This window comes from Achroia grisella, unplaced genomic scaffold (assembly GCF_030625045.1).
Source record: "Achroia grisella isolate CSIRO2021 unplaced genomic scaffold, CSIRO_AGI_Agris_v1 utg241, whole genome shotgun sequence".
NCBI lineage: Eukaryota > Metazoa > Arthropoda > Insecta > Lepidoptera > Pyralidae > Achroia > Achroia grisella.
In genome coordinates this window covers 1,428,264-1,445,075 of record NW_026712734.1, presented here as the reverse complement: position 1 = coordinate 1,445,075, position 16,812 = coordinate 1,428,264, and the positions used below count along the sequence as shown (strand labels likewise).

Here is a 16,812-nt window from a genome sequence, read left to right as displayed (position 1 = left end):
CAAAGTCTGGTAATGAATATGGCCAAACATTAACTTTTATTAAATAAAAATGTTTAATAGCTACAGAATCATCTAAATATTTCGTCAACACAATGAAAATGTAATAAAATACCAGGAGACAAATTCTGTGTCTACTACTTCTTCTCTGCCATATTCAACAAATTCATCGAAAGTTTCATCGTAACTCCTCTAGCCATTTAATGGAAACAAACAGATAACTTTCACCTTTTTATCACGATTTTATTATATATATATATATTACATTAACTAAGTACCTATTTAAATTATCTTTTATTTTTATAGAAGTTGGATTACCATTAAGAAGAAATTAGCAGGATGGAAGGATTCAGTATAGTATTATTTTTAACATTATTGGCACCAACCGCATTTTTAGTTCGAGCTGTATACTTAATTTTTCAAATCTGCACATGTGACTGCAAATTACTAAGCCAAGAGTCTAAACTAAGAACTATATTCTGCATTGGATCTGGAGGCCACACTACTGAACTATTGCGGCTTGTAAAAAACCTGAGTACTCAGAAATACCAACCTCGTCTGTATATTGTTGCTGATAATGATGTGAGTAGTGAAGTGAAAATACTTAACATTGAAAGCACTAACTTCTCTGTTAGTAGAATACCTAGAAGTAGAAATGTAAACCAATCTTATTATTCATCAGTTGTAAGTACATTGTATTCAACATTTTTAACTGTACCTGTGGTTTATAATTTTAAACCAAATGTAATATTTTGTAATGGACCAGGCACTTGTGTGCCAGTTTGTGTTGTTGCTTTTTTATTACGTTGTGTATTCATTTTAGATTGTAAAATAGTTTTTGTTGAAAGTATATGCAGAGTAAGAACACTGTCTCTAACTGGTAAAATATTACAATATTTTGCAGATATTGTTGTTGTTCAATGGCCACAACTGAGAGATGTTTGTTTTAGAGCCAAATATTTTGGTAGATTAACATAAATGCATGACAATTTACCAAAATATGTTTTGATTTGTTTGTATTTACACTACTCTTGTTTGTTGTGTTTTGTTCAGTTTACCTTACATGAAGGTAATTCAATTTAAATAAAAAATACTGTATATTGTCAAACTTTCTAAATAAAACAATGGAATAATTCAGGAAATTGTATAATTAAAGTAAGAGTGCCCGGGAGATCAAGTAACTAATGCTCTTATTACTGATGAACTTTAAGTTCTGACAATTTTTTCGTAAGTAGTATATTAACTTTCAATATTAAAATTTAAATGCTTAATTAAGCACACTTTTATAACATTGATTCTGAATGCATTTTGGTACTAATAATTACAGAATTCCAGTATATCAAGACACTTTTTGCTAGGTATACATATAGGAGTTTGTAATAATGTTTGTAATAACATCAAATTAGAAAACAACAAAAATATAAGTACATAACTAAGACTGTCTCTATATCTTCCTTTTCAAGAATAGCTAAATTATTGCTACTTGCAAAGAACAAATTATTTTGAATAAAATTAAGTATTTACACAATCAGCAAAATCTTTTATTGCTAAGTACTGTCTTATTTACCTATTTATTATGTGTTGATTAGATCTATAAATATATGAATTGCAACTTTAAATTAAAGGCACATTATTGATTTATCAAAGGCATATTATATAGACTTTCAATAACTTTACCTAAAGAAAGGAGGTGAGCTACAAAAATAAATACAATAAATACAGATCGTTTGTTTAAAATCTGACTCATCTAGTTATCTCCCTAGAAACATTCCAATCCTATTAGTTATTTACAATTGTTCTATGGCATTTACAATTTATAAAAGTATATAATATTAGAAAATGTAGGCCACAAAATGCAATTATTCCACAATATTTACTATAAAATATACTTATAAGTCTATAATATATGCAAGTAAAATATATGTACTTGTCCTTTATTCATTATCAATTCTAGGTCAAAAATAGAATTAATCATTCTTTCAATGTTTTTATACCATCCATAATTAAACAATATTATGTAGTGTGTCTTTTTCCTGTAATAGGGACACAGTATATATTAATAATTGTTAAAATAATTATAGTTGTGTGATAATAATTTAGTGAGACTTCTTTCTTATAATAATAACATTATTCCTGTGATAAAGATTCCTATGTTTAAGTATTTATGGCAAATATGTAGACATCTACCTATTTACTTCCCATAATCTTATTACTACAAAAGAGAAACCAGTATGATACACATATACTGCTTTCTACTTCTTAGTAACTATTATTACTTACTTAAGATTCTCAGATCAATATTAATGTATATGTAAATAATCATCAGAGTATAACAATTTATTATTTCAGTGTAATGGATAACAATTTATATACATATAATTTAAAAGTAAATGCATCAGTCTTTGCAACAGTTAATTGCAAATCATGCCATATATATTTTTTAAAGGACTATAGGAGGCACGCGTAAATATATAACTAGGGACCTATATAATATTTATGAATAATTCTTTTATCATTATAAAAGATCACTACAGTGGAGAAAACTTGGCATATGTAAGATACATTAAAGGCTATTCAACACATATTTTTACTCCCTCAAAATAACAATAGACATTATGCTATAATATAAACATGCCAGTATTTAGCACAAAATAAAATGTTGGCTCACACAAACATCAGTATTCACACACATAGAACCATTGTAGTAAAAAACTTTGTAAAATGTTTAATGGGTTTGATATTGACATTACATATGTTCTTATAAATCCCAAATATTATATATAATTAAGTAACTGCTTCTAATGTCCTACATGCTTATAAAAGTTTTTTTCAAGTTTCAAACTAAATATTAATATTAATAATTAAATAAAATTCTTAGTACCAACTACAATTTTATTACAAAAATTGCATTATGTATACAATATCTTTTATGTAGCTCATAGTATTTATTTTCAACACAAACATGTGGTTACAAGTAGGTATAGGCTATATTAGTATTGTATAACATATTGTTTATTATTTATTGCATATTTAAGGCTCCTGTGCTTGAAGTGTTTATTTTTCTGATTGATATAAATATGTAGAGTATACCAATGAAGCCTTATATATAATAACAGTTAATATTAATAAAATCATACATTTGTAACTATATAAAATTAAAAATTGTACATAACAAGTACCACAAAATAACCTTTCAGTTTCAGGTGAAACTTTTGTTGTTTCACCTGTAGGCCTAAACCTTGTTGGGAATTCTTCAAATAAAAGTGCATAAAAAGTTATTGACATAGGAAGAAAGATGTGATTAATTTATTTGGCCGTAATTTTTTTTTTTAAAAATCCTGAATTCGTCAATACATAAATTCGTGCCGTAGCCCGCATTAATATCAGACGTTATGTTTGGGACAATTCTGTTCTAGATTAATATTCTCAATTTACCACAATAAATTTTATCCCTGAGATATGTATTAGCTCTGTTTAACACTGGCATTGTCTAGTCTTCTAGTTCTATAACTCAGAAATAGTTTTCTAAACCATTTCTAACCATGACAGTAAATAATACCCAGAGTAGAAAAATATATATTTCATTCACAACATTATACCTCCCTGGTGCAGTTGTAAAGAACATTGCTTTGGGTAAATAAGTACCCACATCAAGTTTCGTTGGGGTAAAGAATGTTTGTCACATTTGGCCGTTTGTTATTTTCTTGTTTACTTCTGACTTAGTAAGTGCCTATCCTAGAATATGTTGCTTAGGCGATATTGTTTGTACAAAACTTGATTGACCATTTTAACCAAAGCAAGGACATGTGTTATGATTGAAGTCCTATGTCTGCCTGATAGATACGACTTTACATTGAAGGCCACTAGAGGATTGAACCTCAGCTCAGGCTGTCGTAAAATCGATACCCGCTGAAATGGGGCAGGGGTAGATCAGATCAGTTGCAATAAAACTCATGTTAAGAAGTATGAACCAGACTCAATATATACAACCATGGAGAAAGTGATGTCAACATCCTATATAGTAGGAATACCATTAGAGAAGCAAAGGCACTTATCGAATTTTTCTTCCATAGAAACTTAAAACTTCTAACTTTATTCTTCATGTGTATTATTATTGTTAAGATTTCAATAGTATATCCAAATATTTAGGATTACATATCATATTCATTACAGATTAATTAAATAGCATTGTGAAAAATTATAATATTTCATTCTATCCAAGAACAATATACCTATTTTTATGGTACTCTCATTCATCAAAAAATCCTCATATAAAAATTGTTAACAATTATTTTAGGCACATCATAAGAATACAATATCAGTAATGACTATAATGTAGGAATTATAAGTACGAACGGAAGAATTTAAGTATTATACTTACATAGCTAGCAAAAACAAGTAATATAGTAAAGCTTTTTAGGGTTTACTATTATCAGAAACATCAGGTGTTTGTGAACTTGTTTCTTGTTTGACACTATCATCAGTTTTGTTTTCCAATTGCAATTTCTCATCACTAATTAGATACATAGCTTCGTCATATGTAGGTGGTGGAGGCTCTGAACTAGAAGGCTGAGGTTTGCTGGTCGCAGCATTTGATATTAAGACATCATAAGAGGGAGGCAAAGTTGCACTGGAAGCTGTCCTTGGTACTTGCCCACCATATGCTTGTTCTGCTGGAATGGCTACCATATCCTAAAAATAATGTATAGTTAATAGCAAAGATAACTGGTATGAAGCAAATAATTATTTTGAATATTTAAATGATTTATTATTTACAGTCTCTGTTTATTATCACAGTTGTGGTAGTTATAACAATATTTAATTTTCACAAGATTCACCTTCCCTATAAAAGAATTATTGGTTATAAATATGTTTATTTATTTTTAAATCAAATGATATATGTTTTAAGGATAGGTAATTATTTCTTAATATCACAACATAATCCATGTAAGGACAAAGAATTTTTATTTTGTACTAGCTCTTCCCACGATTTCATATCTGTGGAATTTAACTTTATTTTTCTAAAATAAAAGTAGCATTCATTATTATATCAGCTACCTGCCAAAATAGGTCCAGCTATTTCAGAGATTAGCCAGAACAAACAGACAGACAGACAAAAATTGTAAAAAATGTTATTTTGGTGTATGTATTTACATTCATATGCATGTAGTAAAAAAATGGTTATTCCAATATTACAAACAGACACTCGAATTTTATTTATATGTATAGCTGTATAGATAAAATTCAATCCTAATTATCTGTTATACTTGAATGTCAGTTAATAATGCATACAAAATATATATATTTTAATTTCTTTTGTATTATAGCAGGAAACACTAACTGAAGACTTGGTTAAATAGATTATTTAAAAAACGATAGCTATTATGAGATGTGAATATTTTTATGTTTTATAATATACAACATCCCATATTCACTCATTATTAAAAGAGAAATGTGATGCAGATGATAACATATACAAACAACATCATCTATATCACATAATTCATTAACAGTTCTCTTCCTTTACTATCCCTAAGAACTGAGGCACAAGTTTATTTATTTATTTTACCTTACTTGATCTATTTTTATTTGAAAAATACTACAATGCTTGTGGTTTTGTAAAAGTCATTCAGCTATATTTAAATGAATGAAAATATGCTTACCCCAATCAATGCACGGCGGTGAAGTAACATCTGTATTACGCTTTTTCTACGTAGGTACAGCATACTTTTCACAGCAACCATCATTCCAGAACATATAAATATCGGTCCCACTAGCCACATGTGTCCTAAATTGCTAAGAATATAGCCGTCTGCATCTCCTAATGCAAGCACTGTAATGACAGTACCCACAGAAAATAGAACCATTGAGAGCACAAAGTATGAATAACTTGTGCAGTCACATCTTCCAAATCGTTGATCCTCATCAAAGTCGTAGTCACGGTGCCTGAGTCGATGTAATCTTTGTCTTATGAAAGGACTGTCGAAAACGGTAGCCATGTTTAATATCAATACAAATCATCACATCGAAAACATGATTTAGTTAAATATCTTCATTAGTAGGTACAAATTATGGACTCTGATTACAAATTGAAAAGAAAAAAATAATTGAATAAAATAAATAAATATTATTTCACAGATTAATTATTCTTAAACAAGTTTAGTTGGTGTCCTGTTTTGCTCCGGTTATAAGAAACCGGAGTATAGTAAAACCGCTGAAAATCGGTTTCTATTTTTTGACGAGATGGATACTTTTCAATTAGGTTAGCCGAAAGAGAAATATCAGAGAGAAGTAAGGGCAGGGAAGTTAAACCTTGGATTAGATTAAAAAAAAGAAAATCAATACAGGTGTTTTTTGCAAAAGTATTGAACTCTTTCTCTCTCTCTGCCAAGTTTTGTCCCATATTATTATTATTATTATTATTTTCTTTCTTTCTTTCTATATTACCTATTTGTAGTCTACTTATTTCTAGTCCTTCTTTGCCAGGCACAGCTGTCCTGGTTCGTTGAGTCTTTTATTACCATTTTACTTTATGTCGTTATTGATAACGGACTGCCATGTTAGTAGGGGCCTTCCTAGTCTCTTTCTCATTCATTACGTGGCCATACCACCTTAACCTTGTATTGGTGAGTTTGTCTTTGATAGGGCGGTTTTTAGAGCTGCTAAAAATGTGGTTATTCCTCACTCTGTCTAACAGGAAGACTCCGCCTGCCCATTTTAACATTATCATCTCGGTCGTGTGCATCTTGTTGACCTGGTATATTTTCAAAGGCTAACATTCAGATTCTGTGTTTAATGGTAGAATGGACTTTACTTTGCATTTTATGCGTACAGGCTTTCGCTTATCACACAACACGCTCATAGTTGCCGCCATTTCATCCATTCGGTGTTGATGCGGTGAGAAATATCAGGGTCTATAGTGTCATCGTTGGAGATTATAGAGTCCAGGGACCTGAATCTGTCAATTTCTTTCAATTGATGTGTCTGTGGGGATATTAACCTCTGTTGGTTGGAGTTAGATTGATGTATGCTAGAAAACAAATGCCGTAAATAATAATATCTGCGGTATTTGGGGGCTGAGTTAATAGACACCACTAGTCCACTAAATGACCTAAAAAAAGATCGCAAACGAAAGGATAAAAAAGCTACTACGGGCATTTTTATAGGCTACAAGAATGATGACGGACATTATGCCTATGACGTACATATGTTGACAAAGAAGACAATAAGGTCGAAAGACATTTCTTTGGAGACCGATGTAGAATTCAGGATATCCACCTCATCTCTAATTCTTCAGAAGGATTATTAAGAGATAACAGTCACATTATCGAGCAAGAACCCGGAAATGAGATGATAATTTCGAACATGTTCTAGAGGGAGTTAGAACAGTGATGGAGACGCTAGAAATAACAAACTAAACAGCACGCTGTTATCTGGCTTTGGAATTGCATGATTAAAAGATAGTTCAATATTCAGCAATCAGGAATATTAGGCTAAAAAGAGTTTTAGATAGATACGGATATCTGAATACCACCCAATCTCAACACCTATCGATAGGACTTATGAAACAGGGAAAGTTGGAGACCCTGAAGTTCCCATATCGAAAAGCAGTAGGTGTAGGTACATGCATATCTGATCACAGGCATACGCCCTGATATAGTGTATGCAGTTAGGCTAGTTTCAAGAAAAGTAAGAATCCAACTGAAGCTGATTGGGAAAGAATGAAACGGATATTTAGGTATTTAAAAGGAACATCCTACAACATTAAATCATGTAAATGCTAAAGTTGTAGTACAAAGGTAAAGTGATGCAGATTATGAAGGTGATGACCTCACAGGGCGCTCTACCACAGGAGTCGCCTGTTTATTTGCCAGAGATGCTATTTCGTGGCTTAGTCAAAGACACGCATCAGTTACGTGTCTACTACTGAGGCAGAGATTGTTGCAGCGAGCAAAGGCGCATGCGAGATAGTGTGGCTACGAAGAATATTTGACCATCTTACTAGCCTCTTTATAGTCTGGAAGGAATACCACTACGACACTATAAGTCAATTATGAAGTGACTATAGCTTGACTATTGTAGCTATAGCTGACTAGCCTTGCAAATAATCCCGAGTTTCAGAAGTGGACGAAACATATCCGAACCAAACACTTATTTGTTCGTGAGACAATGCAAAAAGGTCTAGTATATATTGAAGACGAGTTCTACTGATGAACAGCTAGTTGATCTTTCGACTAAGGCAGTTCCTAGACCCAGAATCGAGAAGACCTGAGCTAGCTTGGGACTGCAAGACATTTTCACAACTAGTGAGAGAAAGTGTTAAAGTTAAATAGGACTACTATAAAGTAACTAGAGTTATAGTGGTTACTAGGACTATTCTTCCTTATTCTGTCACTCAAAAAAACTTGTTGACTCAAGTGAAGCTGGGAAGTGACTACTCGCTGACTGAATCTTTATTGCAATAAGGCAATAACTTGAGCCGCTCCTTGGGGTGCGGTATCCATGGTTTCTTGAAAACAATGAATGCAGGTTGCGGAGCTATGAATCGGTCAACTGTTGATAAGCTACTGATAAGGGTTGAAGGGTCACGGGGGTTTTTATAAAGGTAACGCAACTCGCAGGTAGCACAGTGAGTAATTTGTACCATACGCCCTTATTACGCAAATGAACATGTTGGTACTTGTTTTATTTTATGGTGTTGATGTTTTTTTAAAACTTTGGTTTCAAGCTTTCTAATAACATATTATTTTTATTTAAATGTTGTATCCTTTTATTTAGAACAACGTTTGAATGTAGAGGTAGCGCTTGAGTCGATTTGGTTGCTCGCGAGTGTAGATAGGTACTGTTGCGTCCTAAAAAGAAATTCTAATATTTAAGGTCTAAAAACAATAATATATAGAGTTCGGCTTAAAACTTTAAGAAAGGTAAGAAAAAGTGATGCAAATGACAGCTAATTAGTACGTACGATTACTCTGTCTGTTTGTCGTAACTTTTACAGCCCTCTGTACTAAACAAATTTGGTTTCTTATACAATGGCGCCCTCTACACATAAATTATAGTTATTTTACGGTTAATTCCATTATTGCACGTCCCTATTGTTATTCGGATAATCGAACGAATTAAAAATAAAAACATTCATTTTGTATTTCGTCAAAGTTATCATAAAAAATACAATATAACAATTTGTAAATCATTCTTATCCTGAAAAATTTAATGTATTTACTCAATAGTGCTTGTCGTTTTATGCTACTTTTCGATTAATACATATAGAGAACTGAGCTCCTGGCTGTACTTCGTTATGTCCCGTTTTATATTACTATTCTCTTGTATTTTGGCTTTTGAGAAAGGTATGGTTTTACATTGTTAAACAATTGATTCAGCCAAATTATTCGTTCATGTTGTTGGTTCTTTTGTTAAATAACTTATAACTTTTAGGTGTAAGGGGGATTGAGGTCTCTATTTCTAATGATGGACCAGGAGTTCGTGGTTCTTACATAACTTTTACTGCAACTGTGGCAAACTACGATGGAGAAAGTCTTAAATTTTCTTTTTGGGATAATGCCCAACCACAGCATTCTGCAGAAGTAAGTGAATATTATGCCTTTTTTACCATAATGTGCAGTATTGTTAAGGTTTATGATTGTTTGAGCATTTATGTTTATATCTAGTTTTTCTATTGTTGTTCTTTGGAATATCAGATTTGTTCTGGCATCTAAGAAGGCCTGATGGGTGCAGACTTGTTTGAGTATGTCTCTGATGTATGTACAGATGCCTGTAGTACTCTAGTTTCTATATTATGCTAATATTATAAAGAGTTAAGATTTGTATGTTTGTAACTTATAAACACAAAAAGTACTGAAACAGATTTAAACCATTTTAATCAGTATTTTTGCCCATAATACTTTGCTATTAGGATAACTCAATTTACTTTGTAGCTCTTATGTTCAAATTAGTTATTTCTTTTAGTTATAATGCTTGCTTATATATGCTTTCTCTGACTCGAATTGCGCTCACAAGGTATAAGCTGTGTGTTTTTATAGGCTATAAAAAGAAATTTTCATTTGTGTGAAAACGGGACTAGCTACCGGAACTAGTGATTTATATATATTAGGATGTGTTATTAATTTAGCATGTTTTGTCATTAAACTAGAATATAGTTTCTCTAAAGTTTAAGGTTTTGATTTTGACTTACTTACCATTTTTTTTCAATAGAATTTGTATACTGAACATTTTTTTTAGTTTATACAGTCATCCCCTGTTTCAAATTGGAGTGTAGAATATCCTCGATTTGTATATGAAGCTGGGGAATACAGCACCAAGGTAATGCTGATGAAGAACTTTGTAGGAATTTGGTATCCAGCTGCCAGTGCTGTTACTGAATTTAAATTAACCGGTAAGTAACTTTACTATATATAATAATATATATCTATATATATTAATAACTAGCTGTCTACTTCATCTGCATCCACATGTAATTTAATTTGATTTTTCTAAAATAAAAGTAGCCTAAGTTACTCATCATTACATCAGTTACCTGCCAATAAAAGTCCTGTAAATTAAGTCCAGCCATTTCAGAGATTAGCTGGAACAAACAGACAGACAAAAAATTGTAAAAAATGTTATTTTGGTGTATGTACCATATTTATATTTATATGCATGTAGTAAAAAATGGTTATTTCAGTATTACAAACAGACACTCCAATTTTATTTATATGTATAGATATAGAATACAGTATTTTATTGGTGATTAGAGTAATTATTTTTATTTCAATTTAATTAATATTATATTTTCTATGATTGTCAGTATCTGTGGAATGGCAAAGTAACTTGGTTGACACTAAGTAAGATAATTATATTTGATAATTCTAAGTGTATATCTGTTATTTAGGTATAATAAAGAAATTGTTATTGAATGACTTAAACCTATGATGGACTACCTTTATTATGTTATACCCTATTTTTAATACAAAATTTACATCCCTACAGTAGAATGAAATTATAGATGAGTTCTTTTGTACTGTCATATCAGATTTGCAGCACTTGAGTACTTTTAAAAGGAATTAATAATAATAACCCAGGATAATTCATACAGCCCAAGCTTATCTCTAATTGATAGAAATATTTGTTTGAAATACACACATAATAAACATAGAGAACAATCTGATTGATTCAAACAATAATACTCATGAATACAAATGTTTGCTCCATGTGAGCATTGAACCCTTGACCATTGAAAGTAAAGTGGTGCAGCAATAGTAGATGCTAATCAAATATATTAGGGGTACCGGAAAGTAATGTCGTTTCTGCGCATGTCAATATTTGACTGTCATTTATCAGCTCATTGTTTTGTTTAGAGGGGTGCAAAGACATTGTGAGGTTATAATGAGATCTTGACTTATGGAAAATTTAATAAAATTTTTTTTTTTGCAATTTTTGGTAAAATGGCCAGCCAAATACCAGAAGAGGTACACATCCGGAATTGCATGCTTTTTGAGTTTCGCAAGGAAAGTAACGAAACAGTTGCTACCAAAAACATTTGTGATATTTATCCGAATACATTAGACTTTCGTAAATGCCAAAGGTGGTTTTCCAAGTTCAATTCGGGTAATTTTGATCTTTGCGTCTCGTAATGATCAGGAAGACCATCAACGTTTGACAACGACGTGTTAAGGGCGGAAGTGGAAGCAAATCCGTGTTAGACGATCTAGGAATTGTCAATAAGTCTAAACCAACCTTGGTCAACCATCCAGGAACATTTGAAGCAGATTGGGAAAGTGAACAGAGCAGGTGTTTGGGTCCCGCATAATCTGTCCGAACAGAACAAAGCTAACCGATCAATCACATGCAACTTTCTGCTCCAAAGACACAACTCCCAACCGTTTTTTGATCGCTTGATCACAGGAGATGAGAAATGGGTCCTGTATGATAACCCAAAACGCAAAAGACAGTGGCTCTCTCCAAATGAATCGCCTGCCAGAGTACTGCTAAGTCAGGTTTACATCCCAAAAAAGCGCTTTTGTGTATTTGGCAGAGTATCTGCAGTATTATTCATTTTGAATTACTGCAACCTGGACAGACTGTTAATGCAGACCTCTACAGCGAAGTTGCAGCGAGTTAGCCAATGTTTAATTGAAAAGTGGCCAGCGATTGTCAACCGAAAAGGCGTCATTCTCCAACATGACAACGTAAGACCGCAATGCGCGAGGCGAACACTAAAAAAATTTATTATGTATTAGGGTGGGAGTTGCTGCCTCATCCACCATATTCGCCCAATATTGCACCATCGGATTATCATTTATTCCGATCGCTGCAACACTTTTTAAGTACCAAAACCTTTACAAATTTGAATGATAATTAAAATGCCATATGTACGTATTTTGCCGAAAAACCGATTAATTTTTATCGGTCAGGGATTGAAAATATAATTAGTATATGGCAAAAGGTTATTGAAAACGATGGAGAGTACATTCTTGATTAAAAATAAAGACTTATTAAAACTGTATGTGGTTGTATATAGCGTAAGAAAACGACATTACTTTCCGGTCCCCCTAATATATAGAGATGTATATGTATACAGCTTTTGGATTATTATAAGTTTACTATTATTATTTTCCAGATGCTCTTAATGGCAATTTAGTTTTGAGTCAAAATCAGGAAGATAGACCAAACAATTTCGTCATGGTCAATCGCACAGTTACCCATCGCATTGAGTTACCGAAAAAGGAATTGGAGTTTTTAAAGAAGAATTCTTCAACTATTGTTACTTATTGGTTTAAAGATTGTACCTATGTAGACCAAACTACAGATTTTACCCTGAATTATACATATACAGATTTAATGAATGATCATTATATTGAAGCTATGGTGGTCGCTAACAATGAGCCTCTTCAACCTATAACAACTACAACAACTACTACAACTACTACTACCACTACAACTACAACTACTACAACAACTACACCAAAACCAACGCCCACAATACCACCCCAATCAATTACAGAAATAATCACATCAAATACTAATGAAACACTGCCTACTCATAAGTTGGTAAGACGAGCAGTGTCCAATAAGACAGTGAAAAAGAATAATTCATATAAAGATTACATTTGTCATAATACCAGTATAGTGCCTATAGGTAAAAATTATACATATGGATATTATCAAGAGACGATTAGTGTCAGAGGTGAGTGAATGTAATTTTTTTCTTAATATATAAGTAGGTTGGAACACTGGAGAGGATTATCAATGAATTTACCTATTATGATTAATGAACAACTGAAATTGCTACCCATCTTTACTTTGTTTTGTATATTATAGTATATTACTGGTACATTTAATTATAATGTATGTTTCTATATAAGTACATATTTGACATTCATTATTTTACAACACTGTCTGTACATGACTGATGTATGAGAAAATATTCCTCAGTAATATCTGAGGGACTTTGTCATGGTCAATTTTGGCGTTTCTACGTTTATATCTTTTTTTTTTATTAATAAGTTGTGGTATATTTCATTTTAAAAAATTGTCATTTGTTTTATTGGGTGTGTTTACAAACAAAATAGTTTTACGGGTATGATGTAGCGGGCTCAGCTTACATAAATATTAGAATATATCTTACCGACATGGTAAAGAAGCATTTAAAACAAAACACAATAGTATTATTTCTATTGAATGATAATGGAATGGTGCATCCATGGTGGTCGTTTGCGCTAACGGGTTACGCTGGCGGGACACCATGATAAAGATGCTCATGATCATCTCAGGTTAGGTCAGTTAGCCCATCGTGACAAATTTCCCAGAAATTTAACATGGTGGTTTCCAGCGGGATCCGCATGGTGGCTAACCTGACATGGTGCATTGCTAGCAATGAGGTGTACAGTTCACAATACCACTAATCCCCTTCATCCCTTAACAATAGTATTAAGACATGCCCTAAAAGTATTCATTTATGTAACATATGTAAATTTACCCCATTTATACGAACATATCATAATAATAATTATATTAAATCTTTTGAAAATAATATTTTCCTTGTGATTCATATTATAATTAATGTTAACATAACATGTGTAATATTAGCTTAAAACTTTTTGTGTTATCAGTCCTTCAAATGTTGATTCCATAATTGTCATTATTTTTGTTGAACAGAATATGTATAAATCTCAACTGAATTATAATTCTCTAAACTGTAATTCTTACGTATATTATAAGTGATATTTGTACCCTTCCAATATTAATTTTGAGATTATAATTGTATAACCTGGCCTTTACAATGATCAAGGCTATCAAGAACATAAAATTACAACGATTATTTACAGTATTTTTTTTTACTTTCAGCACCAATATCGGTCATCAATATCACTGGCAAAAATTGGCTCCAACATGGAGATTTGCTCAATTTGCAGGTTATGTACACGGGGTCGCCACCCTTCGATTACTGTGTGTTGTACAAATTGGGGCAATACAACATTACAGGCAATGAGACTTGCATGTCGAAAACTAGGACACTATCAAACACTTTCCCTTTGGTCCATTATTTCTCAGATAGTGATCAACATACAGTTGTAGTGGTGATTGAAAATGACATTGGAAAGACTGCTTCTAGAGCAACAATTAACATCTATAAAGGTATGGGTAGTTTATATTATTATTTGTAAAATAAAATTGTAAATAATTTATGTAGGTGATGGTAATCACTTTCCATCAGGTGCTCTTATATTTCATGGTATTAGTTTATAAATTATTTCAGATATACATATAAAATGGGAATTGGTATTATGATGGAATCTCTCAACTGTCCCATTTTAATCTCCTTGGCACAATAAACTTATTGTGTCATATATGTACTTGTGTCAAAGACAAAAAGACATGCAGTATACATAAGTACTGTCTTGGTCAAAGTTATTATTGTCTCGGAATATTTTTGATCTTTATACCTATGGCATTGCACAAATATGTCGAATTTCCACAATCTTAAGATGATAGAAGCGGTAGAACCTTTGAGACAAAAGTTGTAAACATGTCATTTTGCATAAAGACTAAATAAATAGGCTGAAAAATAATACTATAGTTGTTGCATCATCTAACATACTTATAATAAAATCATGTTAATATTCCTAAAAACAATTTGTATACTTTGTTTATACAAAGTGTTAAGTTTAACACTACAGCGCGCTAATAAAGAATCTGTAATTTTTGCAATTTTGAATGCAGTTTTTACTGCTTCCTGTAATATTTAGTATTTGATTAATTCTAATTTGTACATAAAACAGTGCTAGAAACAACGCAATCTTACTCATGTTAGACATTTAAAAAAGTCAGATAAATAATGATTTTCTTTTATTTTTCTAGCTGTGGTTCATGCACAGTTGTCAGTTATTGTGGTGCCAGTGGTGTTCTGTTTGGTTGCTGTTATTTTGGTGGTGTTTGGCATAGCATATTATCAACATAAATCCAGGTAAGTTATATCTTTAATTAGTAAGTTAATTAAGTAAGTTATATCTTTAATTAGCTATTATTTAGAAATTAAATTTAATATTTCGAATTTAGAAATACCTAGAAGGTAGAAATAGATACCTTCGAGGTATTCAATCGAAATATTAAATTATAATAATATATAACTACTAATATTTTAGTCAAAGATTTATTCCTGGTGAAATGTACTAGTGTACTATGTGTATATGTATTTATATACACATGTGTGTGTGTTTTGTAATAAAACCAATATTTTTATTTTGCATTTGAACAATGTTGTTTGTTCTCAGATATACGGTAGAGGTGGCAGACTTTGATTTCGGCCAAGCTCATTTAGATTACAAGACTTTTATGGAGAGACTGAGGGACAGTTTTAGAAACGCATTCCACTTCAGACAGCATGACGATACTGACCCTCTCACCGCCAATACTAGGTACGATTCTATGACGTAGAGGCAGTATTTAACGTAAAAAAATGGAAGGGAATGAAATTTATCATTGTCATATAGAGACGCGAACGGTTGGATATGTGTGATATCGTGCCATCAAATAAGAATGCTGATCAAATAATAATTGTTGAGACGTGCATGTACTGTAGTCCATTTCTAATATTTTTTTAGATATTTGTGACTAAGAAAATCATGTTCGTGGATAAAGTACTTTAAAAATTGTAACGGCCATTCCAATTTATCACTAGAGCATTTACGCGTGTTAGATGTAAGGATTGAAACGATCGAGAAATTATTAATATGATAAATATATGTTAAATATTTATTTTATTATTCAAAAGCCAAATCATATAAATGTTATTGAATGAGATGAATGACTGAATGAAAATTACAATTATTGTTTATTATATAGCATATACTTTTTTATATATATAGGGAGAAAATTATCCTTGTCAAAAGGCGTGCAAAAATAATAAGATGTAAGATATTGTAATATATTTCCTATTGATATAAAATCTTTACAAGAATTACAAATCAGAAGACGATTGTGACATTGTTATTAATTTAGCTTTAATGTTAGGGATTTTATTTAATATTGTATATGCTTTTGTTTTATTCAATAGACTGAAGAATATTTGCATTATCGACTTGTTTATGGTATTTTTTATTTGTATTAACTTTGTGTATATGATTATTAAAGTTACTTTTTGATATACAATTTCTGAAGTTACAAAATTGGAATTAAATAATATGCCAATACTGAATTTGTTGGGATGTTTTGTAATGATTAGTGCTGGTACATCCGACTTAATTTCTGTTGATTGAAATATACAAATACTAGAGACCTGCCTGAATCACCTAACTGGGGCTGTTAAAAAGTGTTAGG

At 31.5% G+C, this 16,812-nt stretch overlaps 3 protein-coding genes across 3 annotated transcripts; 2 read left to right on the top strand and 1 right to left on the bottom strand.

Moving 5' to 3' along the window:
• The first annotated feature begins 301 nt into the window (after window positions 1–301).
• On the top strand, window positions 302–1,036 carry LOC131842565 (UDP-N-acetylglucosamine transferase subunit ALG14 homolog). The gene has a single exon (XM_059191137.1). It carries the CDS (start codon window positions 337–339, stop codon window positions 973–975), a length of 639 nt encoding a protein of 212 aa, XP_059047120.1. The 5' UTR covers window positions 302–336; the 3' UTR covers window positions 976–1,036.
• A 3,041-nt stretch (window positions 1,037–4,077) lies between these two features.
• LOC131842585 (uncharacterized) lies at window positions 4,078–6,205 on the bottom strand. The gene is made up of 2 exons (XM_059191163.1): window positions 5,661–6,205; window positions 4,078–4,689 (listed from the first exon to the last, which is right to left on the bottom strand). The coding sequence occupies exons 1-2, from the start codon at window positions 5,994–5,996 to the stop codon at window positions 4,414–4,416; spliced, it is 612 nt and encodes a 203-aa protein (XP_059047146.1). The 5' UTR covers window positions 5,997–6,205; the 3' UTR covers window positions 4,078–4,413.
• Window positions 6,206–9,118: 2,913 nt separating this feature from the next.
• Window positions 9,119–16,391, top strand: LOC131842598 (uncharacterized). Its single transcript, XM_059191175.1, has 7 exons — window positions 9,119–9,344; window positions 9,433–9,581; window positions 10,237–10,390; window positions 12,614–13,180; window positions 14,341–14,631; window positions 15,355–15,460; window positions 15,768–16,391. The coding sequence occupies exons 1-7, from the start codon at window positions 9,296–9,298 to the stop codon at window positions 15,928–15,930; spliced, it is 1,479 nt and encodes a 492-aa protein (XP_059047158.1). The 5' UTR covers window positions 9,119–9,295; the 3' UTR covers window positions 15,931–16,391.
• The last annotated feature ends 421 nt before the right edge of the window (window positions 16,392–16,812 follow it).